Genomic DNA, 27,734 nt, shown 5'->3' with positions numbered 1-27,734 from the left:
TCCCACTTTATGGAAACTGACAAGCTGATTTGCAAGTTTATATGAACACAGAAAGGGTCAAGAATAGCCAGAAATCTATTGTACAAAGTAAGAGGACTTCTACTACTAACTATGAAGACTTATTATAAGACTATTTTCATTAAGACAACATGGTGTTGGCATGAAGACAGACAAATATGTCAGTGAGACAGAAAAGAGGGTGCACAGACAGACCCATATATGTAAGGACACTTATTCCATGACAGAAGTAGGATTACAGAGCAATAAGTAAAGAAGTCACTTTTCAATAAATTATGCTGAGACAATGGAATTCATATGGAAAAACATTCGACCCCTAGCTTGTCCTATGCATCAAAATAGCTACACACAAAATCATGGATGAATTTCATAAATTTGAGCAAAAAGAACACGTAAGATTCCAGTCACACAAAGTTAAAACTAAACCTTATTGGAAGTCAGGACCATGGTTAATTTAGGGAGAAGAAAGTGTTAGCAACTGCAAGTGAACACAAGAGGAGTTTCTAGAGAGCTAGTGAATATTTCATTTCTTTAGATATGTGGGGTTCTAGCTGTATTTGCTTTTTGATAATTTGTTGATTTGTACATGTACATTTGGTTCACTTCTCTTTATTTGTATTAATCTTCCAAATATAAAAATTTAAGGAGATAGACACATTCACTCACTGAACAAATATTTGCTTTTGTTTTTGTTTTTTTGCATATGCAGCCCGAACAAATATTTGTTGAGAAATCACTATATACCTGACATTGTACTAGATCTGAATCAGGAGAAATAAATACAGGCATAAGCCCTCTGATACCCTTAGCTTGCTACAAAAGGGGGATTCTTTCTTTATTGGGGGTGAGAGTGATGAGGAAAGCCATTAGATCCTTCATTGGACTGAAATATCAAAATAGCTCACAAGTGTTCTGCCCAGCCTTCAAAGGTGGTGGTTACCCTTTGTATACATAATAAATGGTTCCAGTGTAATTTTAGCCTACACTTAGTTACACATAGGAATCCTATCTGCTTACCCAAGGAAAACCTTGGCTTGAAAGTCATGGCCCTAGCCCCTAAGAAAACCAAGAGAAAACTATCATTAATTTGTAGTTAATTTTGGCTCTATTACATTAAAAAAGTTCTTTGAAGTCCTAAGGCAAACAGCATTGAGTTTTAAAAACGTTTTCCTGATTATAAAATACTTACATGTTCAATGTAGAACATCTGGGAAATCAGAAAATTACAAAGAAAACAAAAACCCATTATTCTATCACCATAGCTACTGTAAATGTTTTGGTACATTTCTTTCCGTTTTTAAAATGCCTTTATACATTTACACAATCGAGGTCCGATTTTGCAACATGAGTTTTCCATTCAAAAATATGAGTATTTCCTCATGTCATTAATTCCTAAACATAATTTTTAAGTTTGTAAAAAGTATATCCCCAATTTGAATCATCTCAGTTAGAGGTCATTCGTCCTGTGTAATCGAGTAGAAACGTCCAGGGTCTCAAGAGTTCTGAGAGGAGTCCAGAACTTAGCTAAAGCCTCAGATGGAACATTGGAACCTGGCAGACTTGGCAGAGGCTGCTCGGCTCCAACGGAGGCTGCGGTCACAGAGGGGGACCCGTCGCGGCAAGCAAGATGCCAGGATGATCCGGAGCCCGGAGAGTCCTCGACTTTCCATCAGGTTTAATACGCGTCTACACTGTTAAGTTCCCGGCGATGCCCCAGCGTGCATCCCTCAGCTCCGGACCGAGCAGGCATCATCCGAGCGGCGCCAGCTCGCTCTGGATCCCCGCGCCCAGCGCACCCTCCATCCGCGCGGCGGCTGGCCTCGGCTCCGCGCTCCGTGGCGCGCCTCTCCGAGTCCCTAGCTCGGGTCGCTGGGCTGAACCTGGGAGGAGGCGCCCGAGGCTCCGGGCTTGCCGGGATAGCCGCGTCTCCATCACCCCCGCCCCTCGAGCCGGGAGCGCGCAGGCGCAGCCGGCCAGGCGTCCCGCCCGCAGTCCAGGAGTCTGCGGTCGCGCCCCAGCCGCCGCCGCCGCCGCCACCGCCACCGCTCATCATGGGCCCGGGTCTCCGGCTGCTGCTACGTCTCCTGCTTTGCGTGGGGCTCAGCGCCCTCGTACCGTCCGCGGGAGCCTCGGGCTTCCGCAAGCGAGGCCCCTCGGTGACGGCCAAGGTGACCAGGCAGCGGGCAGCAAGTTCCCCTCGTGCTGCCCGGGGGGATGGGGGGGCTTTGGGGACTGGAACCTCAGGGTCAGGGGCGGCGATCAGGGGGCTTCCCAGGCGCAGAGGATGGGAGGCGGCCGCGGGGCTAGGTGGTAGTGGTGGGGGTTCCCACGCGCGCAAGTGGGTGGGGGGCATCCTCGCTCTCCTGGGAGACTTTAGGGGCGCTAGGCCGAGCCCGCCCCCCGCCTCGGACTGTCTGAGCGTCATCTCCTGGGCTGGTGATCCGACGTGGCCACCAGCCCGCGAGCTGGGAGAAGCTTCCGGAACCGGCGAGCCCTTTCTCTAGGGAGGAGACAGCCGAGGACTTCCTTCGGCGTGGCGGGGACTTGGGAATAGAGGCAGGAAGAATGCAGGCTGGCGAAGGAGGCGCGCCAGAGAGGAGGGGTTGCAGCGGGGCCGCCCCCGCGGAGGTCACCCGGCCTCGCAGAGCCCAGGTCCAGTCCCTGTCGCTTGCGGTAGGGTAGGCGTTACGTGGCCTTGCTTAACCAAGGACTGTCCTCCCTTCCGCGTTTAGGAACCACCATCAATCCCAGCCAGGGAGGGAGAGGTGCGCTTTTCAGACTGGGGGGTAGACACAGGGCTTGGCCCAGGAGGCCCCTGCATGACTGAGGCCAGTCTTTCAATCGCGATGGGAAGTGGTGGGGTGGGGATCTGCCTCCTTACAGCTTCAGGTCTTTTTTCAGCATGTTTACCCAAGGTTAGAAGATAATGGAAGGATGCCTAGAGAGACAGAGGGAGGAAAAGAGTGATTTGGTGCCCTTGATCACCACTTCTAGAAAACCCACTGGCAGGAGTGTCTTGGAATGTGGAAGGAGGAGCAGCTGCAGGTGATCTTAACAATCGGCCCCCTGTCTGCCAGTAGAAATGACAGTGTTGGGTGCTTCAGTCCTCCACTGCAGACCCCACCGGAGGAGTGGGGAGGACTTGGGGCTGGAGAGGTTCAGCCCAACACCTGATGTAGCCCGAGAGTGAAGAGTGAAAAGGAAGGCCCTGCTGCGGGGGGTGCAGTGATAAATGAACTGTGGCTGGGAACCTCAGGGGAAAAAGAGTGGGACTTCCTAGCCAGGGTGCAGTCACAGAGTGAATTTTCATGCACTCTATAGGTTTGGGATAGTCACTTAACACTATCTCCTTTTTTCCCCACCCCATTTATCATTAAGTTCTAAAAACTAACTGTGCAGGCATGTCCTGCCACAGATTCGACTCTGCTGAATCACTTTTTCAGTGGCGCATTTTAAGACAACTACTCTGTTGGGAAGTGGAAATACTAAAAATGATTTCTCTGAGTGTGGACAAGTAGATGAATTGGCCCTCACTCTAGTGTATTGTGTGTTTTCCCCAGCAATCTTTAGCTTTTCCTCTGAGAGTGCTTGAAAACAGGAATCTGTAAAGGAGAGGTATGAAGTGCTGTCCCTCCCAGGGCCCTTTCTTGTCTGTGAATCTTGGTGCCGGCCACCACCTCAGCCTCTTGCCCAGTCTCGGAGCCTCACTGGTCTCAAAACCCACTCAGCTGGCATTTGCACCCTTGCATTTTGCAGCAGATGCCATGGGCTCTGTGCCGCGTCAGGCACCTGAGAGTGTAAAATAATGCTGCCATCTTTCTGGCTCTGCTCAAGTCACAGGTTGCTGTCACTTTCTGCAGTTCTCAGAGTGGCCAAGAGGCTTCAGCAGAAGTAATAACAAGTTACTGAGAATACCCGAGGCTCCTCCTCTGTAAGTGGAAATAGAAATAATACCTGCTGGTTACGTTTTGCATATTAGATGTGATAGAGCAAGTAAAGTGCTTAGCCCTGATTGAAGTTCCTGATTTAAGAGGTCAACTGTTAGTGTTATTTCTGTTATCTTATTAATCCTTCTGGGGCAGGGCAGGTAGAGATGAGGAGCAGGGGCTCAGAGTTGCCCAAGGTCCTGTGGCCAGTAAGTGGTGGAGCTGGTTCGAGAACAGTTTCCTTGACCTCCAGGCTCCTGCACGTGGTGCTTCTCCAGTTACTCTGGAAACAGAAGCACAATTAACCCTACAAGGGTTTGGGGCAGGCTCTGTGAGGTCCTCTTGCCTCTTCCCTGTCTCTTCCCACCCTCCAGGGCCCCATAATTTTCAAATGACTTTCAAGGGCAGCCTCAAGGGAAAAAAGGAGGGACCAAGGGGCCAGCTTTAGAAGTGCAACTTGGAATTGAAGTGCCACCTTTTCCAGGAAGTCTGCCCTGATCTCCACAGATAATCATCACCTCTCACCATGACATTTTATCTGTACATACCTTCTTGTAAAGCTTGACTTCCCATCACAGTGACTATCTCTCTGCTTCCTCTTCTGTGGGACTTTGCAGCCTCATCCCTTTCACAGGGCCTGTTCCCAAGGACAGGCAGCAAAGTCAGAGATGATCTCAGGTTAAGAGGGTTTGCCTGGCAGCCACCCCAGGCCCACCTTACCATCTGTTTAGGTGTGCATATGCCCTGGTCTTCATTCAGTATTGCCTGACTTTTCTTTTTTTAGTACCTGCTTGAGCTGACACTGTGCTGGGCACTTGGGATCTAAAAATGCCATTTCCACCCCTTCAGGTAGAAATTGCCTAGACAGAGAGAGCCACATTCATGACAAATCACAGTCTCAGTAAACGCAGCTTCAAATTGAAATTCTGTCTTTCATGTTCCTAGTATTGCCTAATGAAACTTGGAACTCTTAGCCAGCATCCTTCCTCCGCCTTCTGAAATGGGTGATCTTCCTTCCCAGCCGGTTGTGGTCAGAAGGGTTCTGTCACTTCTCTGCACGTGGATCCCTTTTCCTGCCTCAGTGCTTTGGTTCCAGAAAGAACTGCCAGGCGGGGCTTGTGCCCATTCTTGTCCCCGGAGGGTGCTCCCCTCCTTCCAGGCTTGCATCCCATCACACCTCTGTCAGGATGCCTTCCCTCAGCCCTCAGCATCCCTCCAGCACCCTGGTATTCAGTGTTCTTGGGGGCACGTGTCACCCGCAGCCTTAAGCTATGGCTGTTTATGTACTTGGCCTGTCTCTTTCCATAATCTCCCTGAGGACAGGGACTTCCTCCACTTGTACCCTCACACTGCCTTCTGCCGAGATCTTTGACAAGTACTTAATAAGATTTGATTTTATCATTTCCATTAGAGTTAGGGCAACTCTGCTGCATTTTCATGCCATCATGCAAGAAGTTGAAGGATGCTGTGGTTTGGGAAAAAACATCTTATTAATACGTGTGCTAGGCTGCATGTAGGAAAACAAGATGGTTATTGGAGAGTTACGCTGGGTGTCATAGACACTTTTTCTTCATCTTCTAATGCTGTCCTCCCACATTTTATTCTCTTTGCTGTTGAAATGTTCACAGGCTTTCTTTTCTCTTCTTTATTTTAAAAAGTCTGGCAGGTTCATGTGGTGCTTCCTTATGATTACATACCCAGTTCTTGTCCTGGAGCCTCTTCATTATTGCCTGTTACTGAATTTACTCCTTGGTTTGGAAATCCCTTTGGAGAACTGCTTCTTTGACCCCAGCTCTGCATGCCAGGCTCTTGCAGGCATTAATGGAGCTTCCTGAATCGTCCTTCTTCACTGCACTGCCCAATCTCAAGGGCCTGGTCTTTTGTGCATTCTCTAAACTTTTACCATAAAATAATAATAACACAGTTTTTTACAGCTCTGGCCATGTAAAATTGCAAAATGCCACAGGGAACACTAAATATCACATCATCCTGTGACAGACATCTTGATACATTGGCAGAGGCTCTTGTCTTGAGCTAAAGCTTGACAGTCTTTACTTTGCGATTTTTCTAAACTATATGACATCTTTTCTCTTTGACACCTTCTTAAATTTTTTTTAAAGCCATCTCTTGAATGTCTTTTTTTTTTTTTTTAACACATTCAAATAGTGAATTGGTTCATATAATCTAAACTTGCTAACAGAATGCCCTTCGACTCTGCAGCCTTTTCAAACGTTCTGTCTCCAAATCATCTTAACACAGTGATTTGTGAAGCAGAACGTATATAATTTCGTTTTAGGTGAAACAGTTAAAAAAAAGTCCAAGAGAACTTTTAAGGCTTATCTGCAAAGAAAGCAGTGACTAACTTCTGGAGGCGTGCTTATTCTCTTCTGTTTTAAAATGTTGTGACAGAGAAAGGGCACATTCTACTTGGGCAACTTTGGGAACGTGAGGGCCGGATTCGGTGTCTTAAGTGTACAGGGTAAATGGCTCTGTCAGGACCAGCGTGCCGTGTTTGCTGTGCTTAGGACGAGTGGAGGCCCGGGTGTCGTACTGTGTTTGCATGTGAGTGGCAGGCCTTCTGGAGCAGGGCTGTGTGTTTTGATCATCTTTCACAGGCCCCTTGACAGCAGACATCTATTGAGAACTCATTGGGAATTTGGCGCTGCTCGAAGTTGCAAAAAAATAAATCTGGACGGTTAGACTTTCTTTCCTCACCAGTTTTTTTTTCTCCTGCCAAGACTGGAAAGCATCACCTTTCAGGAGAACAGCAGTCTCTACTCTCAACCCCTAGCTCTGTCCACAGAGGCGACAGCAGTGTGTGTCTGGGGTCCTTGGGGGAGAGGGATTCTTGAAGACGTTACTGGCTCATTCGGACAGTACTGAGTCCAACTTTAAACCCAGTTCTTAGTACAGTGTCTGACTCAGTGATGGTGCTCCATAACTGTTTGGTGAATGAATATTTGTGAGTGAAATGCGCCCACAAAAATGGTTTCAGAACTCCTTAATTTATCTCTTGCTCCTTCATCCCCTCCTTTATAAAATGCTGGTGGCCAGGGCCCTCACATGTGGGTCTGTTCTCATACTGTTATTCACTTACCTTGTATTGTGGCTTTTCCACCGTGTGACCTTGTGCTCCGCCTTTCAACCACATGCAGGTCTTCTTTGATGTGAGGATTGGAGATAAAGATGTTGGCAGAATCGTAATTGGCCTTTTTGGAAAAGTCGTGCCCAAGACTGTGGAAAATTTTGTCGCTCTGGCAACAGGAGAGGTATGTCTCAGTTTTATTCCTTCCAACTGTGCACAGAATTGAATCTTCCTCCTTTTAAGGATGGAATACAGATGTATTCTGGGGGATGAATGGAGAGAATAGCATGGGAACATATACACTGCCATATGTAAAATAGATAACCAGTGGGAATTTGCTGAATATCTCAGGGAACTCAGTGGGGCTCTGTGACAACCTATAGCAGTGGGATGGGGTGGGAAGTGAGAGGGAAGTTCAAGAGGGAGGGCGCATATGTATATCTATGGCTGATTCATGTTGATGTATGGCAGAAACCAACACAATATTGTAAAACTATTATCCTCCAATTAAAAATAAATACACTAAAAAGAACTTAAATGTAAAAAAAAGTTGTACCTGGGAAAATAAGTATTAAATTAGTAGATGAGATGAACCTGAGACATCTAATAATATTTTACTTTGTTTTTCTATAAAATCTGTATTATTTAAGCACTCAAGTTTCCTCAAGGTTCTAGAAAGTGAAACAGTCATGAAGTGAAAATGCAGACTTCTCTCTTCTTACTTGTGCATGTTAGTATTTTACTTCCATAGTTTATTTTTCAGTCAGCTAATGATAAATATCTGTCAGTAAGCTATTGTAGGTACCTAATTTAGTTCTATAGATATTTTGTGTAATTTTCTCATTTTGTCATTTCCAGATAAACACTGGGGTTTATCTTACAGTATGGGTTGTATCTGCTTGTGTATTCAATTGACATAATCTCTTTAGAAAGGATATGGATATAAAGGAAGCAAATTTCATCGCGTCATCAAAGATTTCATGATTCAAGGAGGAGACTTCACCCGAGGAGACGGCACCGGTGGTAACGTCATCTCTTAAACGTTTCGTTTCCCGCTTTCCCAAATGAAACCTAAGACAAGATGATATGTTTACCCAGCATATTGAGCTCCCAGTTTGAAGGAACAAAGTAAAAAAGACAAACTAATTCTTCCAGAAGGATAAGAGGTTTTGGTCAGGGGCGGGGGCGGGGGAGGGGGGTGCTCATCTAACAAAATCTTGGCAGGTGTGAATGAGTGAGGCCTCCTAATTTTAAACAGTCTTTGCTTGGGTGTGCATTATCCTTCTTTAGTGGAGATGTATTCATTTATTAGGCTGTTTTGCAGTTATGAAAATACTAGACTCCCGGTATGTAGCAATATGGAAAGATGTCTGTCATAGCAAGGAAAAGCTGTGTCCCCTGGGGGGGCCCCCAGCTGCAGGAGTGCATTTTGTGGGGGGGTGGTGGTGGTCCAGAAGCATCATGCCAGAATGATGAGACTCGTACTTAGGTGACAGGATCACAGGTGAATTTACCTCCTTCTTTCAAAATTCTCTTTTTATCATCAGCTTTTGCAGTAATAAAAAATTAATAATAGACCACTTGTCACAATTATAGTATAATTTTTATCAACATCATTAGAATTCAATAAAGAACCCATAATTCAGTTTATAGAATTTCAAATATATCTTATTGTTTCTCATTGAGGATTCCAGCTGCCCAGCTCCCTGGTCTGTCTTTTCCTCAGAAATGTAGTGAGTTCTTTTCCTGAACATACGTACAATATGGAACTACACCAAACTACACCCACTACACATTTTTATTTACTTCAGGTTTAAAATTTTTAATTCAGCAAATACTGGGTTTGGTAGGTAGTAAATGGCTAATGTTTTAAAGAAACAAGCCATTTTCAAGCATTATTGTTAATTTTATGTTTCCTGCAATGGTTTTTTAAATAACAAAGTGGCTGTCATTAAATGCTTGGATTTGCCAAGACACCTGTGGAAATGCTGGTGGGTCTGGGAATGTAGACTGGAGCAGAGGAACATGTTCAGGTTACTTGCTGAATGGGGCTGCTGCAGAGCTGGGTCTCCGGTGGAGAAGCCTGCAGTTCCAGTGCTGGTCCCCTCAGGACTGGCACCCCCCGTCCTTCCTGAGGCCCGGCAGGAATGGAGATGGAGCTTCACTGTGATCTCTCTTCTTTTCTCTTTCTTTCTCTGCTGTGTGTGTGTGTGTGTGTGTGTGTGTGCGCATGTGTGTGTGTGCGCATGTGCATGTGTGCACATGCATGTACAGAATTAAAATTCTCTGAGTTTTGGAGATACGACCTTTTGGATCATTTAAATTTAGCCTAGACCTCTCTGTAGGCAGAACTTTCCTTCCAGGCCACTTCATTTGTCACTTACCAATCAGCTATAAATTGCTTACCTTTGGTATTCACTTCTGGTCCTTCTAATTGAGCCAGGATTGGATTTTCTTTTTCCCCCCTTAGGAAGATGAATTATATTTGACCTCTTCTACCAAAAAAAAAAAAAAAAAGGCAGGGTTCCTTAAATTATTAAATATCAGTTACTCAGATAAATATAAGAGTTACAAATCAATGAAGCTGTTAAAATACCCAGGTATTTATTTAGAAGCCATATATCCTAAGATGTACACTTTAAGAAAAAAAATCATCAGGGTTCACAAAATGTCCTTACTATTCCTCTATTGCAACACTTTCTAGATAACCTGTTTGAAAAGTTAACTCTGTTAGCTATGAAGAGGTTTGGTTGTATATGAATGAAGAAAAGTGCCCATGTAAGACCCAAGTCTTAAGGAACTGTTTTGCCTGGTCCTTCACAAGTACTGCATAGTAAGAAGGAGATAACATGAGCGCTAACTGAGCCAGGACTTTAAGGTTGGCCACTGATGGATAAGTTGGCCTGCAGTGGAGGAGTTGGGTGTCCAGGCACTCAGGGTTGGGGGATGGAGCGGATGGTCTGCACCGTTGTTTTATAGGAAAAATGTGCTGTGCTAGATCTCCAGCCCCCATGCCCGCCTTTGGCTCAAGGTTGGCTCCCTGGCTGCTCCCAGTTGCTGTCACCCTCTGTACCCTGAAGTCATCAAGCCTAATGACTTCCAGGCTGGCACTATTCTTCTTAGTACTGAGGCTCTAAGTGCTTAGAGAACCAGAGTTGGAGCCAGAAGTTCAAGTTTTACTTTTTTCAAGTTTGATAAGCTCCCGTTTGATCAGTTTGATAAGTTTCCCATGCACAATGGGAATGAGAGAACCTATCCTATAGGACTGTCATGAGGATTGGCTAAGGGTGTATATTAAGTGCATGTTGCAGTTGGCTTGGCTGCTGAGGTATGAGTGACCCAGGACAAGTGACCTGACCCTCCAGACAGAGATGGGGTCACTATGATGGCTTACCCATCATTCCATCAGACATTATGATGTCATCCTGCCCTCCCATTCCTTCTCATTTCAAAGTGAAATCACTGACTTGCTTGGTCAAAGGTTTGGGTCTTCGTTTGAGGCCAGAGGGCATCCTGCCATCTTGTGTCATACTTAAGGCTTTTGTTTGTTTCTTTTGGTCCCTGGTGCTCTGCTTCCTTAAGGAGTGAATTTTATTCTCTGCTTAATTTCTCTTTATGTTTGACCATCTTTCCCTCATCTTCTATAGGGTTCTCTTAACCCGTTCTACTCAGACCTTATACTTCCCTTTGAAGAATTTACTTCTGTATAACATCTGTTGACTGTACCCTTTTTGTTTTGCCTCACACAGGTATAAGCATTTATGGTGAGACATTCCCAGATGAGAACTTCAAACTGAAGCATTATGGCATTGGCTGGGTCAGCATGGCCAATGCTGGGCCTGACACCAATGGTTCTCAGTTCTTTATCACCCTGACCAAGCCCACCTGGCTGGATGGCAAACATGTGGTATTTGGAAAAGTCCTCGATGGAATGGTAACTTGATATATCGTTTTTTCTCATTCAAAGCTTTACAATGAAAGTACTCTTAGCGATTTGCTCTCAAATGATGCTTCTTAGAGAGCCATAATTAGATGCTGACTGGCCTCTTCAAAGGTGAATAAAGTATATATGGTACGTGGGTTCAGTCCCTGTGTTGGGAAGATCCTCTAGAGAAGGGCATGGCAACCCACTCCAGTGTTCACGCCTGGAGAATCCCATGGACAGCAGCCTCGTGGGCTACATTCCATAGGCTCACAGAGAGTCAGACATGACTGAAGTGACTTAACACATAGACACATGGTATTTTAGTTATTAGGAGTATTGGGGCGGAAGCTGCGGGGGGCGGGGGGGGGCGGGGACTTGACTTGACAGTGAAGAGTTGAGTCCTTAATTTATCATACTATTAGATATAATTGGAAACTCATTTTAATGTAACCAAATGAAATCCTGTAGGTACAATGAAATATCATTTCAACTTAAAAAGGAAGGAAGTCCTGGTACTTGCTAGAACATGGATAAGTCTTGAGAATGTCATGTTAAGTAAAGTAAGCCTGTCACAAAAAAGACTATGATTCCAATCAAATGAGGAATCTAAAGTGGTCAAATACATGGGAACAAAAAGCAGGATGATGGTTTCCAGGGGCTGGGGGGTAAAGAAATGGGGGGGCTGGTGTTCAATGAGCATCTCTATGAATCTTCAGTTTTACAAGATGAAAAAATGCTGGAGATTTAGTTGCACGATAATGTGAATATGCTTAAACTAATGAACTTAAAATTAGACTTAGACGTGGCTAAGATGGTAATTATATGTTATGTATTTCTTGTGCTCAGTTGTGTCTGATTCTCTGCAGCCTCGTGAACTGTAGCCTGCCAAGGCCCTTCTGTCCATAGGATTTTCCAGGCAAGAATACTGGAGTGGGTTGCCATTTTCTTCTCCATGTGTTCCTTACCACAATTTCAAAATATTTTTAAAAACCCTGAGCCCATGTAGTTCAGTACAGATACAGGTCAGTTTCAAAGGCACATAGTATAACAACCAGAATTCCTAAAGAGAATTCAAATTTATGCTCCTGTGTCTCAAAGAACATCAAAGGGGTCCAATTCATAATCCACAGGAAGAATTCTTAAAATCCTCATTCTCTTCCACTCCCTGCATTTCTCCTCCTTAGCAGCTGCCCAAAGATGCTCTTCCAGCTCCTCAACTGGCAGCTGTAAGGTCTGCCCGGTACAAACCTGGAGCATCCTTGAGTCCCTTCCCTCGGCCATATTTCATTGTTTTCATGTGAACTCATCCAAATATAAATAAGCTAATCTCACTCACTGCAGTTCTTCCATAACTTCTACCTGTTATTCTGATTCTGCCCAACAGAAGGGCAGGAACTGAGCTGGCTGACTCAACCTCCCTTACAAGGCAAAGATGTGTTCAACCAGAACCGTCAAATAATTCTCATTGGCAAGTGGGATAGGGCTTCCCAGGTGGCTCAGTAGTAAAAGCATTTGCCTGCCAGTGCAGGAGATGCAGGTTTGATCCCTTGGTTGGGAAGATCCTCTGGAGAAGGAAATGGCAACTCACCCCAGTGTTCTTGCCTGGGAAATCCCATGGACAGAGGAGCCTGGCGGGCTACAGTCCACAGGGTCCCAAAGAATTGGACACAACTTAATGATTAAACAATAAGTGGGATGAGAAGCAATTGGGGCAAACATCTGTCACTTAATATATCACTTTAGGTCTCATCACAGTGAAGGACATGCCTACATTTTCATGAGCCAGTGTCCTCAAAAGAATGTATTCCTGAATAGCAAGGAATCCTAGTCTCCAGCCTCTTTCTTCTTTTTAAATGAGCTAAACATAGACATGCATGTGTTAAACCAGTTTGGAGTTTTGACTGCTGAGTCTAATCAGGTTCCAAGCAGTTTAAATGTAAACTGATTCAAGTGAGCATTTTTGAATACAACATAATGCTTCCCTTGTGGCTCAGATGGTAAAGTCTGCAATGCTGGAGACCTGGGTTCAATCCCTGGGTCAGGAAGATTCCCCTGGAGAAGGAAATGGCAACCTACTCCCGTGCTCTTGCCTGGAAAATTCCATAGACAGAGGAGCCTGATAGGCTACAGTCCATGGGGTTGCAAAGATTCGGACCTGACTGAGCAACTTCACTTTCACTTTAACGCTAGGCTGCAAGAAAAATGAAGAGAACGCATTTGGGGCTTCCTTCTTCTGGTCATGGTTTTCCTTCTGGTCTTCTGGGTCTTATGTCTTGGTGCCCTGGTTGGCTGTATTAACCTCCCTCCACCATTGGCATGCATCCTGGGAGATCTGCTTCCTGGTCCTAGACAAACAGTCCTGAACATTTTATGAGTCATAAACTACTTCAAGAAGCTATTGAAAACTATAAACTCTCTCTAGAAGGAAAATAAGAAAGTGTGTGTGTAATATAGTTTCAAGGAATTTGCGCAATCTCCTGACTTCTACCTCCTGACCCTCCAGAGATTGTCTAGGTGGTTTTCTTAACACTGGACCTTCCCCCAGACTTGTAGAATCAGAACTTTCACAGCTGGACCTACAAATAAGTTAAAAATTGTGGTCAAATATACCCAACATAGAAATGTCCATTTTAATCATTAAATAAACAGTTTTTAACCTGCCACAGGTCATTCAGGTATGTAGCTGCTGTTTTAGGTACACATATGCACATATGAACCCCCCCCCCACAATCTATTTAGAAATATGTATTATTATTAGAAGAATGGTGATCTTTTATCTTAAATTAGTTAGAATTAGCTGACACCATGTTGGAAGCACTGAGAAACTTTGTTGCTATTTTGTTTCAACCTATTTTAGAAACTCATTAGAGATCTACTAGCTTAATCCTTGCCTTGTATGAGACAAAGTGGTCCAAGGGCTGTGAAACCATCCAGACTAGAGAAAGGAGTCTTTATACCACCAGTGGGGTAGTGAGTGAAAGCTGCTCAGTCATGTCTGATTCTTTGTGACCCCATGGACTATACAGTCCATGGAATTCTTCAGGCCAGAATACTGGAGTGGGCAGCATTCCCTTCTCCAGGGGATCTTTCCCAACTCAGGGGTCAAACCCAGGTCTCCCGCATTACAGGCGCATCCTTTACTGTCTAAGCCACCAGGTAAGCCTGTGGGGTAGAGATTACATTAGTATCAGACTCAACCTGTAGATTCAGCTTCCCAGGTGGTTCTAGTGGTAAAGTATCGGCCTGCCAGTGCAGGAGACGAGACTCAAGAGATGCAGGTTCAATTCCTGGATTAGGAAGATCCCCAGGAGGAGGAAATGGCAACCCACTCCAGTATTCTTGCCTGGAGAATCCCATGGACAGAGGAGCCTGGCAGGCTACATACAGTTCATCAGGTTGCAAAGAGTCAGACACTAAATGACTGGGTACACACACGTACAACCTGTAGATCACTGGCTGGAGTCAGCTTTAAAATGGACAAACCCAGAACTAGCTCCATTACTAAATCTGCTTTCTGGCTTATTTTCTTACGCTTAGACCTCTTGCATAGTGGAGCTGAAATTATCTCAAATTCCATGTTAACTCATAAGTTGGGTTGTAACAAGTGAATAGAAATATTTTTTATTAGACGTAGGTTGCTAATAAAAAGAAGAGAGGAAATACACAAATATGCCCTCTGATTAGTAAGCTAGTAGGTATACAGACTTCCTAAGTTTTCCATAGTTAGCTTGCATGGTTTTTGTAATCATAAAAAATGAAAACTTATTTCCCATCAGGGCTTTCAGACTTCACATTGATTTTACCTCTTGCTCATCATGGTTGCTGGTCAGAAGTGATCCATGGGTCTCCTTTTCTCTCATCAGACAGTGGTCCACTCCATAGAACTGCAGGCAACTGATGGGCACGACCGTCCGCTCACCAACTGCTCCATCGTCAACAGCGGCAAGATAGATGTGAAAACACCCTTTGTCGTGGAGGTCGCTGACTGGTGATGCAACTGGCAGAGAACAAAGAACACAGTCTGGCAGGGGTGTGTGTGTGTGTGTGTGTGTGTGTTCATTCTTCAAAGTTACTGTTTTGCTTTGTTTTTTAACTCTATTCTGTTTTCCACTCCAGATTACAGGAAGGTTATAACAATCAACCACTCAAAATTTAGTTAGCATGAATTTTGGTAAATCACTTGTTTAGGGACTTTGCACTTAAAAGACGTGTCCCTTTCCTCCAGTGGTGCTATTTTTAAACTACAAAACTTTGTATTCGGTATCTTCTTTTAAAGAACACACACACAATCATCACTTTGCGGGATGAAGTGTGATCCCCAAATTGAGTGATGCTGAAGGTTTGTCTGAAAAAGATGGAGACAAGAAGTGTATTATTTTGTATTCAAATAGAAATTCTTTTCAGGTAAAGGGAGACTTGAGTAGTATTATCTATGTCACAGGGACTTTTACCTTTGAAAGGTGCTTATTCTCTATATTAAATACTTTTTATATAGATCAATTATTTTTGAAAGACATTTTTTTAACCTAAAGTTCTTTTTAAAAACTAATGTACAGAAATATATGCATTTTAATGTCACCAGTGAACAGATTAATAAAGGTTCTGCAATTCAAAATATTAACACAACTGGATAATTTGCGATGAGAATGCACAGAAGTGATGCCCATCCACATTCCAGACACTCGAGCTGATTATTCACCTGTTTTTTACTCAATGTAATATGTTTAGAAAGTTCACTGGAGTCTAGTTTCCACAGAAAGGAATCTTTTTTTTTTTTTTTCCACTTACATAATGGGGATGAAGATTCAGGCTATACTTAAACTGGGTGGGAAAATAAAATCCTGTTGGTGGCTCTTGTTGTAACATACCTGGCTGTACCAGAGTGTGCCTAATCTCTGTTCAGACAGGAGTGGTGGGTGTCACAGAACAATCCCATTGCTTCTCCTGCGGGGCTCAAGCTGTGTTGGTCCCCCAGAATCCCATCTCTTGAGCACTGTTCTATGAAAACTGCTTCAGTGAGAGATAAATTGATGCATACTTGTACTGTTGATGAGGTTGTTAATTGCTGCAAGTCTCCTAAAAGCAGTTTTTCATTATTTTTCCAAAAAAATTAATTAAAATCCCTTTAACATGCCACGTACCAGTTTTGAGTTTGGGAATACAGCAGTGGACAGTGACAGGCATCATGGAATTGACATTCTAGTGATGAAGACAGATTAAATGAGGTGACGTATAAAAGGGTGTTGGTACAGCAGAGAGGACACAACAGGTTTGCTGGAGAGGCTGGGGTGTGAGTGGTGGGGGCTGTTCAGGTGGCCTCCTGAGGGGACATTTGAGCTGAGCTCGGGGGAGACAGAAGCGGTAGCTGTCAGGCCAGACCTGGGATATAGGCCTTCATGCCAGCGGGGAGAGAAAATACAAGGATCCTGAGGTGCAATGAGAGGGCCCAGGACAGAACAAGCCAGTGTGCTGTAGCCAGAGGGTCAGAGAGTTAGGCTGAGTGCAGAGCATTCGGGGCCTGGGGGGCCAGGGCACAGCTCTTTTATTTCAAGTACAATGGAGAGCTCTTGGGCTTCAGTAGGGGGCATGATGTGATCTGCATTTAAGATTATTTTGCCTACCATGAGGAAGATTGTTATGGGGCCGGAAGGCTAAAGTATGAGGGCTTCCCTGGTGGCTCAGATGGTAAAGAATGCAGGGAGATGCAGGTTCGATCCCTGGGTTGGGAAGATCCCCTGAAGAAGGAAATGGCAACCCACTCCAGTATTTCTTGCTGGGAAATCCCATGGACAGAGGTGCCTGGAGGGCTATATAGTCCATGAGGTCGCAGAGTCAGACATGACTGACTAAACAACAAGGCTAAAGCACATACCTGGAAATTCAAAACATTCATATCCATTGACATTCCACTCCTGGGACCTTGCTGTAGAAAGTGATCTGAACTTAAAAATGTGACACTGTTTTTGGATCCAGTCCCCCTTGATCTGGAGATGGCCACAGGTTTTCTTTGAGGAATCACGTCATCCCTGCAGGCATTTCTTATCCTGAGGGTGTGCTGACCCTTCAGACAGGTACACGCCTGGTCTGGCAAACTCATTCATTAACTCACTTGATAAATATCAGATGCTGGAGAGAGCTGCAAACAAACAGCCCTCATGGTTCCCTTGGAAGGAGACAAATAATTCAAATACATGCCACGTGAATATATAACATCAGGTGGGTATAAGTCCATGAAGAGAAACAGCCAGGAGCGTGACGAGAGGGTGAAGAGGTGGTCAGGGCAGTCCCTGGTTAGGACCTGAAGGCAGTGAGGGTACATTTACCGCAAGCCCTGGGGACGCTGGGCAGAGGGAGCGAGGCACGGGGGCCAGAGCTGTGGCCCTGGAGGAATGGCAGACTGGGGAGTCCAGAAACAGCCAGAGGTCCAGGTGGGCAGAGTGAGGGTGGTGGAAGAGTCAGGTGGGGGAGGTGGCGAGGTCCTGTAGACCAGTTGGAACATCCCCTTGCCCCGGCCCCAGTGACAGGCTCAGGGATGTGTGTTTGACCCCAGCCATCTTAGTGAGCTTCAGCTGTGAGCGTTCTCTGGGAAATACCAGGACAGAGCTGAAGGAAGAGGAGAAGGAGCAGGCATGAGAATGAAATCAGGAAGGGAAGATGGAAAGACAGATGTTAGAAGACACTGCTCAGTCTCTGAATCCAGCCATGCCTGAAGCCAATCTCCATCCCCAGCTTTTCAGTTACCCAACCTATTACGTTCCCGCATTTGCTTATACCAGGGTGAATTGATTTCTTTTGACTTACAACCCAAAGCCTTTGTCTAATACAGCAATATTGGAAAAGTTTTATGTATAAAGATGAAAATTATAGCATTATTTATGATAGCAAAATACTGGAAGCAACTTGAATGTCCCCAAATGGTTGTAAAGCAATAGCATGCATTCATTAAGACTAATGCTACACTTTTTAAGGAAAAAAAAAGAGAAATTTTGTATGCAGCATGATCTCAATTATGTAAATATGTTCTCATAAAACAAAATCAACAAAATGTAGAGTGACATAAAACAAAGGCCAATGGTGGGATTTTTAAAACTCTTTTCTGTTTGTAATATTTTAACTTTTCTATCTTCTAACTTTTCTCTATCTCTTTATAAACTACTTAGAAAAAACTTATTAAAAAATTTTTAGAGGTAACTTGGGAGGAAATTAGAATCAAATGTCCTCTTTACATAAAAAGTGCCTTAAGTCTTCAAATGTCAGAAAGCACGTATGCCATTGCTACTGCCCCGTGCAAAGAACATGTACTTTTTACTGTATTTGCCATCTAGTTTTTTCAGGATTATGAGCATAATGTGATTTCTCTAGTGAATAAACTGTTAGGGTGTCTATTATACCAGACGACCAATGAGTTAATATCATCCTCCTGGTAGAAGCCATTTATCCTGAGGGTCAGGCTGTATACTGAAAATGTTAGCAAACTGATGACTACATATAAACTACTACTTTATAAAAGTCTATGCTTTCTGCAAGAGCTTTTGAAATTGCTCATCACTGGCCAGTTGTGCTGCTAAAAGGACACATAATGTAGCCAAGGGTGTGAGTAGAATCAGGACAGTTACACTGGCTGCTCCTACCACCATGCCCAAATTATTACAACTTAGTCTTGAATCACTTTAATAAACAATTTAAAAAATTTTGGCATCCTTAGCCATGAGTTGTTTTATTCTAAGGGCTATTTAGCAATTTCCTGGATTATCAAATAAGAATTTAGTAAAATTTATTCTTGGGTCAGATTAATTAGAATGACACTTTCAAAATTATTGACTACTCTATTTCTGATGATTTTTCAGAACTCACCAGCCTCATTTTTTAGTTCAGCCGTTTTGAGTTACTTAAAGACAAAAATATGGCAAGGATTTTATAGCAGGAAAAGGATTTGGTTTTGTTTTTCAACATTCCTATAATCCAGACAGCTGAAGAAATCTTTGATCTGCAAGGCTTAGAAATTCAAAGCCCCCTCAAGGCACTTTTTCTTTTTTTTTAAATTAAGAAAAAGTAAAAACAGTATTTGTAATGGAAAATTTTGGTGCTGTTAAGTACATAACTGCTTTTACTGAAATCTGCAATTCATCTTGTGGACTTCATTTTGGCCAAGTCTAAGTGTTAGGTGTGATATTAATATAACATCACCTACTTAGAGATTTGCTAGAGTTACTGATATTCTAGAGTGATGGAAAAACAACGGGCAGTGCTGTAGAATCAGAGCAACTAGTCACAGGAATCCTGTCTGGGGGTGAAAAAGGCGACCTGACACGCTCAGTGGTGTCCGACCGTGCACCCCCAGGGACCATAGCCCACCAGCTCCTCTGTCCGTGGGATCTCCAGGCAAGAATACTGCAGTGGGTTGCCGTGTCCTCCTCCAGGGGATCTTCCCAACCCAGTGATCGAACCTGAGTCTCCTGTGCTGGTAGGTGGATTCTTTACTGCTGAGCCCCCGGGGAAGCCCCATCTGACACATAGTAAGAGTCAAAACAAAGTACACTACGGAATCCACAGATGGAACTGTAAACTCATCGCTAGTTCCATCAGGATGCTTGGGAGTCACAAATTTGGGGGATTTAGAGAGGATTCAACTTGCCAATATCCCTTCTATTACCTATTTCTAAACTTTTATTAGGAATCACGTAAGTTTCCACATTTCAGAGGGTGTGAAGGACTTTTTTCCTGAAGCATACTGGGCCTTTATAGTGCTATTAAAACTAAAGTCACCATCTGTCTTAAGTGATAAATATTATATCCTGTCATTTGGATAGATATCTCAGTTTGAAAACTTGAACCTTTTCCTTCTAACCTGGACACAAAAGACAAGTCTGCTTCCTATGCTTCCTCTAGGCACTAGGACCCACATTGAGACAGAATGTCTTGAGGAGAGGAGTAAGAACTGGTCAGCTTGGAGTAGAGAAAAGTTAAGACTCGATTTATCCCTGCCATGCTGAAGTACAGCTCTCTTATAAAGACCCCAGAACTTTTAAATCGCTTCCAAGCCTGTACAAGCTGCTCTCTTCCTGGAGAGCCTGCCCCACCCGTCCTACTCCCCGACACATCCTTCTGGGCTCCCTCCTCTGGTGAGCCTTCACTGGAGACTTCCTCACACCTTGTTCTAGCAGTTAACTTCCTGGACATCTCCTGTCTCCTCCTTGGACCAGAAGTTGCTCTTGGTCAAAGATTAGACCACACTCCTTGTCTCCCCCCAGGCAGTGTTTCATGGATAATTGATGCTCAACAAGAATGACGAGAAACGGTAACCAAAAAGAATACACCTATAATTATACTATTAAGAGGTATTTAAACTTTCAGAACTAGAAAGAGTTGAGCTTCCCTGGTGGTTTAGTTGGTAAAGAGTCTGCCTGCAGTGTGGCAGAGCTGGATTCGATCCCTGGGTTGGGAAAATCCCTTGGAGAAGGAAATGGCAACCCACTCCAATATTCTTGCCTGGAGAAGTCCACGGACAGAGGATGGTGGGCTACGGTCCACGGGGTCACAAAGAGTTGGACACGACTGAGTGACTAACACCCACCCACCCAGGACTAAGAAAGATTGTTCAACACTGGCATTTGTCTTTGGACTGCTTCTACTATTTTTCAAAGACTGTTATGTTAAAATAAAAAAAAAGAAAATTTTTTCCTCTTTATTTTCTGAATTGAAGTTAGAAGGGCATGACAGAGATAGACTGGCAAAAGTGACGTGGGTGTCGAGCAGTAAGGGGACAGCCCCAGAAGGTGGTGAGCCTTCAGTGGCATGGTGGTGGGAGCTGGCTTGGGTGACATGCCTTGGTCATGAGCCAGTCCAGCTGCCGGCAGTTGGTGAAGCCAAGGCCTCTGCTAAGCACTGTGGATTTGACCTGAGAAGCAATGAGAAACCACTCTCTCTTGAGTTGTTGGTACTATGTTGGGAAGTCATGGTGTCCACTTTGGAAACCTTTCACTTGAATCCTCATTTGTTGGACCCTTTATGTGGCTCATTGAGAAAACTGTGCAATCACACCACTCACACGTGTAAAGCCAGTTAGGCAGCCACAGGAAGTCCTTCGTGGTCAAAGTCACAGGTCTGCTGTCTGTGCCTGGCTTTGTTCCTGCTTTGGAGTATATTCCTGACCCTTGTGAACCAGGCATGAAGTTAGAGATAGGTCAGCAGCATAACTCTATCACCACAATGAGGAAAATCTAGCTTAGTTTCCTTCTGCCACTGAATCAATGTTGCATCTAGTTTTGCTTCTACACTTGGGTAGACCCCAACCAGCAAACCAGGGGCCACCACGACCTGGCAGAGGATTTATCCAGGAACCTGGGGCTCTCTGGAGATAGGGGTCCTATGTTAGTTCAGGCTGCTACAACAAAACATCATGGACCGGCGGGAGGTGCGGGGCTTATAAACAACACATGCCTATTTCTCACCATTTTGGAGCCTGGAATCCAAGATGTGGGCACCAGCAGATTTGGAGTCTGGTAAATGCCCTCTTGCTGGTTCCAAGACTGCCATCTTTTTGCTGTGTCCTCACATGGTAAAAGAGACAAGTGAATTCCCCACACTTGAGAACTGATCACCTTCTAAAGCCTCATTCCCAAATACCATCATACTGGGGACTAGGTTTCCACATATGAATTTGGGTGGGGGTGTTAGTCACTCAGTTGTGTCTGAGACTCTTTGCAACCCCACGGACTGTAGCTCATCAGGCTCCTCTGTCCATGGAATTCTCCAGGCAGGAATACTGGAGTCGATTGCCATGTCCTCTTCCAGGAGATCTTCCCAACCCAGGGATTGAACCGGTGACCTTGCATTACAGGCAGATTCTTTACCATCTGAGCCACCAGGGAAGCCCTTGGATGGGGTAGGGGACCCAAATGTTCAATCTATAGCAGGTCCCAACCTCCCATTCCAAGATCCAATCAATGAAAGGCACTATCATCCAACCAATTATTCCAACCAACCCACCCTTACCAACTTCTTTCTCCCTTCCTTTTACCTTCTACATCCATGCCAATCAGCAAGTTCATGGGTTGCTCTTTGATACATATTGAATATCTGTCTCACCCTCTCCACAGTCACCCCCTAAAACAGGCCACTTCTCATCCAAGTTATTCAAGTGGCCCCCTAACAGTCTCTCTGCTTCCGATCCTTCACCTGTCCAGTCAGTTCATTCTCCACAGGTGGCCAGAATGAGCTTTTAAGAATAAATCAGATCAAGTGTGATACATCATATACCTTATTCTAAATTACATATTGTTTGCTGATGCTTGCTAGTTGAAGGATTTTTTAAAAATTCCTATTTTTAATAATTTCACTGACTGATCAAGAAAAATAAATGGGTATAAAAAAACCAAAACAAATCATTGTTTGTCAATTATACCTCAATAAAGCTGAATAAAATAAAATATTCCCCCAGTGTAACACCAGCCAGTTGTTTGCCATGGCACACAGGCAGTAAACCAAACTCCTCCACGTCTCAAGGAGGGCCCTGTGGGATCCAGCCCCAGCCCCTCACTATCTTTCTAAGTCACCAGCTTTCCTTGGGGCCCTTGACTGATGCTCTTTCCTCATTTGGGCTTTGGAACCTGCTGATGTCTCTGCGACCCCCCAACCCCCCAATTCTTGTCAGCTAATGCCTCTTAACATCCTTATGTCTCTACTTCAATGTCACTACCTCAGAGAAGGTTCCTGACCCGCCCAAGCCTAAATTAGATTATCTTCCCTGCACATAAGTAAACCTTTTTATTTTTCCTTTATAGCACGTAACACACTTCACATCAACACATTTGGGGGGTTATTTATCCCTCTAATATGACATTATTCTATAAATTCCATGAAGTCAAGGATTCTAGTTTACTCAGATTCACATTTAAAGATATCACAGATTTAGAACATCATGATGCCTTATGTGATGAAAAAAATTATGATACCAACATATAAAAGCTCATGTAAAAGAAAACAGTCTCTAAGTGCAAGATATCTCTTATCTTTTACTACATTTAAAATACCTTTTTGGTTCTGTTAAGCTGCTAATGGGCTGGTGTCTTAAAGGCGTTATCAGCCTTTTGTAGTGACCCTCTGGCATTGTCTGATTTTGTGCCTGCTCCTCCTAGAAGTATTGTGGTTTTTTCAATTAAAAAAAAAAAAGTTTAAGCATTGAAAAAAATATGCAGCATGAAGGGTTGTGGCTCTCAAACTTTAGTGCACGTCAGAATCACCTGGAAGGCTTGTTAGATTTCTGGGTCCCACTCTCTAAGTGTCCAGGGAAGGGCCTGAGAATGTGCACTTCTAACAAGTTCTCTGGTGATGCTGCTGCTGCTGATCCAAGGTCTGAACTTCGAAAACCACTGCCCCGAGATGTCACAAAACCATGGTTTTTAATCACTGAATTAGCTTGGTAATGCATTTGTAAAGGACAGACATTTAAGAAATCATTGGAGCCATTAGAACTCGTATCAAATTGGTGAGCAAAGTGTAGAAAAACACTGTTTTAGAACAAACAGGAGGTAATGAATAATTACGCAAATGATTCTGGGAAGATGTGAGCAAATCCTGCCTGCAAGGTCATTTACGTAGGCCACAAACATTTCTGAAGGCCCTGCTGTGACGCACGCATAGCCAGCACTGAGCTGGGTGATGGGATGGGAACACAGGCTGCTGGCCACCTACTCCTTCAACAGTGGTTGTGGGATCTGCCTGTCTCTGCGCTGAGAAACAGGGTAAACAAGTCAGATGCTGCCCCTGCCCTCACGCAGCTCTCTCCAGCTTTCCTGGGGAGAAAGACATTAAACAAATAAACAGATGAAGATGGTACCAGCGTGCTCTGAGAGAAGGGGGCAACGTGAGAGTTGGGGTGCTACATAAGATCTAAACTGAGGCCTAATAGGTGAGAGTGGGCCAGCCTTCCGATGAGAGAAGAGTGTTTCAGGGAGAGACTAGCAGGGTCAAAGGGCCTGAGCGAGAACCAAGGTTGGCAAGTCCTGGGAACAGAAAGGCTAGTGTCACCGGTGAGATTAGCACCAGGAAGAGGAGGGTGAGGGACTTGGACAGGGTGGTAGGAGCTTCCATTTTAAGTGGGGGTGGAAGCGACTGGATAATTTTGAGCGAGTGACATGACCCGATGGACATGTCAAAAAGGTGGCTCTGGCTCTTGTGTGAAGGATAGACTACAGTGAAAGTGGAAAGAGAGGGGCCCAAGAGGATGCTGCGGCTGACAGCACAGAGCACTCATTAAACCAGGAGCACTCCCCTGGTTTAACCAAGGGAGATGGAAAAGCACTCTGGTTTATAATGTAGGGTAGAAATATGAGCAACTATCATAATACTTTTCTGACTTAAGTATTCATATGTGATTCAAAAATGCACATTAGTTTTTTCAAAAAAACAGTTCTAACGGGAGGCTGTTGGGGTAGAGAGTGAGCCCGAATTTTGTGGATGATCAGTGCAAATCCTGATCCCTTTTATAACCTGGTGGCCTTAGTCAAGTTAGCGTGCCTTTCTAGCCTTCATGTTTCTCACTGTAGAATGGAGAAATAAGAATACATACCTCAGGAAGATGCTGGAAGTCTTTTATGGGATAATCCATGGACAGAATTTAGCCCAGATTAGTGCTTTATCATGTTAGTTACTTATTAATCTCTCTGAACTTTAGTTTCTTCTTCTATAAAAGCTTGTAAAAGCTGTGTCAAGTTATAATGAGATCAAGTATGAAAAGCCTTAGTATCACAACAGGTGACACCCAGAGGTGCTCACTACATAAGAGCATCTAAGGGAAGAGATGATCAGAGCTGGAGACACTGTTGATGGCACCAGGGCTGATGTTCAAGTAAAAGAAGACTGAAAATGTTTCACATCTTATAGGTCAGATTTACAATTATACTCTGAGAATATAAAACAAAATTTTTCTTTAGTCAATTACATGTACTCCAAAGACTTAACATTTCAAAGTGCCTCCTCCCTCCCACACAAAATAAACACCTCTTCACCTTCCGAATCCAGACCATCACTCTGCTTCTTCATGGACAGAAAACATAAATGTTGCAGGATTTTCTGTTTTGAGTTACTGTCTGTTACTTTCCTGGGTTTCTGCTGCTGAATTCGAAATCTATCATTATCATCAAGGATGAAAACTGAAACAAAGCCGAGATGAAAAATGATCATTTCAAAGCTGAGTTAGAAAGACTGGTGAAGATAGTTTTAATCACTGAAATTTATATCCAATTCAGTTAAATGGAAAGACACTCCCTCATAAATGGCTAAAAATTCTGGAAAACAGAGATTATGTCTTTATTCTTTGGATAACTAACACTATGCTGTAATTTCATTTAAAGAGTGGTTGAATAAATGAATATATATATTCATTATATGGTATCAATTGAGACTACTACCCAAGCTTGTCTGTCATCCTCTCTGCTTCTTCAAAGAATCCTGCTATAGACTGAATGTTTGGGTCCACACCCACTCCCCCAAATTAATATGTTGAAATCAAATTCCCTGAGTGATGGAGTTTGGAGGTGGGGCCTTTGGGAGGTGATTAGGGATTAGTGCCCTTGTGAAAGAGGCCCCAGACAGATCCCTGGTAAGTTTCCCACCACATAAGTACACAGGGAAAACAAAGCCCCTTCCTAGATACCACATGTGCCCTGATCTTGTACTTCCCAGAGTTCAGAACTGAGAGAAATAAATATTTGTTGTTTACAAGCCACCCAGTCTATGCTATTTCTGTTACTGCAGCCAGAATGAACAGAGATAAGCCCCTCCAACCCGTGACTACATGCAATACTAGGAGAGTCAAATCTTCGTGTTTCATAGTAGATTCTGCAGGAGGTAGGGAAGTCAATAATCACCAAAGAAGGGGAGTTCATAAACCATCTCACACTCTCAAAGCATCGAACAGTGATTCCTAACCTAAGTATGTGTCAGAATCAACTGGGAAGTTTCTCTAAGTACCCATGGACAGACCCCCACCCCCCACCTCCCCGATTTACTGATTCAGTTTTAGGTGATTCTGATGCACATCTCCGGTTCAGAACTATTGTTTTCAGAATCTCATAGGTTACCAGGGATATGAGAATAGCACCCTTGACAAATATCACTAATTGGTTGCCACACCCTTACTCACTAAGTCTATTCTAAAAAAACTGTGGCAAAATACATGTACAAAATTTACTGTTTTAATCATTTTTTTTTAAACAGTGGCATTAAGTGCATTCATACCACTGTGCAATGACCATCATCACCATCCATCTTCGGAACTTTACCTTCCCCAACTAACTCACTAACCCACTAAACCCACTAACTCCCCATCTCTCCCTACCCCCAGCCCCTGGCAACCACCACTCTATTTTCTGTTTCTAGGACTTTGACTATTCCAGGTACCTCAAATAAGTAGAATCATACAGCAGTTGTCCTTTCAGGACTGGCTGACTTCACTTAGCATAATGTCTTCAAGATTTATCCATGTTGTAGCAGGTGTCAGAAGTTCCTGCCTTTTTAAGGCTGAATAATTCACTGTATGTATAGACCACATTTTATCCATTCATCTATCAGTGGACACTTGGGTTGCTTCCATCTTTTGGTTACTGTGAAACTCATTTGTAACTTGGTTGTAGAAAAAATTGTTCAAGTGAAAAGCTTTCACTTTTTTTTTGGGGGGGGGTAGTATATACCCAGAAACGGAATTGCTAGATCATATGGTAATTTTAATTTTTTAAAGAACTGCCATACTATTTTCTAGAGTTTGCACCATTTTATATTCCTACTGGCAACGTATAAGGGTTTCCAGGTCTCTGCATCCTTGCTGACACTTGTTACTTTCTGCTTGTTTTGGATAGTATCCACTCTGGTTGATGAGTCAGAATCCTTACCTGAGCACTTTATTCTTCTTTTTATTTATTTTTTCATTCATTTTTATTAGTTGGAGGCTAATTACTTTACAACCTGAGCACTTTAAACAGCCATTATCAATTGACCAAGTTGACAAATGAGATAAAAGCCCTTTGTTGTTCCTAAACTGTGATCATAAGACTTATACACTTTTCAAAGTGAAATGACTGAAGAATTTACCATGTGGGGACGGTCACAGTGCTATTGGGATTGTATACACAACCTGCTGTTTGAAATGGGGGAGAGGCGGAGGAGGAGGAAGGACACCGAGAGAAAGGATATCAGGGCTGCCTTATGCAAACTGGCCAGATGGCAGAGGTTAGGTCTGAGAAAGGCTCTTCAATAAACAGCAATGGGCAGGTGGGGAACCATTCTGAGACCAGCCCCAAGCAAAGCACCAGATCCAAGAACCGGGGGATGAGGGAGTGTGAGGGCTATCTCTATATCCTGGCTTAAGTGGTAAGAGGGCTTCTTTTCCTTTTCTTTATTCTCTTTTCTTCTCTGTACTCTTTACTTCATTACTGGCTATGAATCCATGATATGAAAAATCCATCTTACAAAAACGGAGAAACAGAATAATATATGTACACTAAACATACAGTATTTGCTTGCAGGTGGATGAGAATTTCTGAAAGTACACACATAAACCAAGTACAGTGGTGTCTCTAGGAGGGGACCTGGGGATCAGGGAGACAGGATGGAAGAAGATTTTTCTTTTTATCTATCTTTTTATATGTTTTTATTAAAATCTTGACTGTGGAAATACATTCCATCCTCTTTCCAACATGCATGTCTGAGCTGCTGAGACCAGGAAGTTCCAACTTCTTCCCAGACTCCCTTGAAGTTGGGGATCAAGAAGAAGGTTCTGCCA

The 27,734-nt window shown here is 43.7% G+C and overlaps 1 protein-coding gene and 2 long non-coding RNA genes across 3 annotated transcripts; 1 reads left to right on the top strand and 2 right to left on the bottom strand.

Annotated features, from left to right (window-relative positions):
* The first annotated feature begins 1,976 nt into the window (after positions 1–1,976).
* On the top strand, positions 1,977–15,575 carry PPIC (peptidylprolyl isomerase C). Its single transcript, XM_043465907.1, has 5 exons — positions 1,977–2,186; positions 7,100–7,213; positions 7,959–8,052; positions 10,779–10,963; positions 14,818–15,575. The coding sequence occupies exons 1-5, from the start codon at positions 2,070–2,072 to the stop codon at positions 14,944–14,946; spliced, it is 639 nt and encodes a 212-aa protein (XP_043321842.1). The 5' UTR covers positions 1,977–2,069; the 3' UTR covers positions 14,947–15,575.
* LOC122440090 lies at positions 2,873–7,158 on the bottom strand. Its single transcript, XR_006269044.1, has 3 exons — positions 7,042–7,158; positions 4,493–4,581; positions 2,873–2,956 (listed from the first exon to the last, which is right to left on the bottom strand). It is a non-coding gene; the product is annotated as an uncharacterized LOC122440090 (long non-coding RNA).
* LOC122440091 lies at positions 7,172–14,870 on the bottom strand. The gene is made up of 3 exons (XR_006269045.1): positions 14,758–14,870; positions 9,436–9,524; positions 7,172–7,291 (listed from the first exon to the last, which is right to left on the bottom strand). It is a non-coding gene; the product is annotated as an uncharacterized LOC122440091 (long non-coding RNA).
* Positions 15,576–27,734: the final 12,159 nt, after the last annotated feature.

The sequence above is a fragment of the Cervus canadensis genome, chromosome 4 (assembly GCF_019320065.1).
Source record: "Cervus canadensis isolate Bull #8, Minnesota chromosome 4, ASM1932006v1, whole genome shotgun sequence".
NCBI lineage: Eukaryota > Metazoa > Chordata > Mammalia > Artiodactyla > Cervidae > Cervus > Cervus canadensis.
This window is presented reverse-complemented; position numbering and strand designations above follow the sequence as displayed.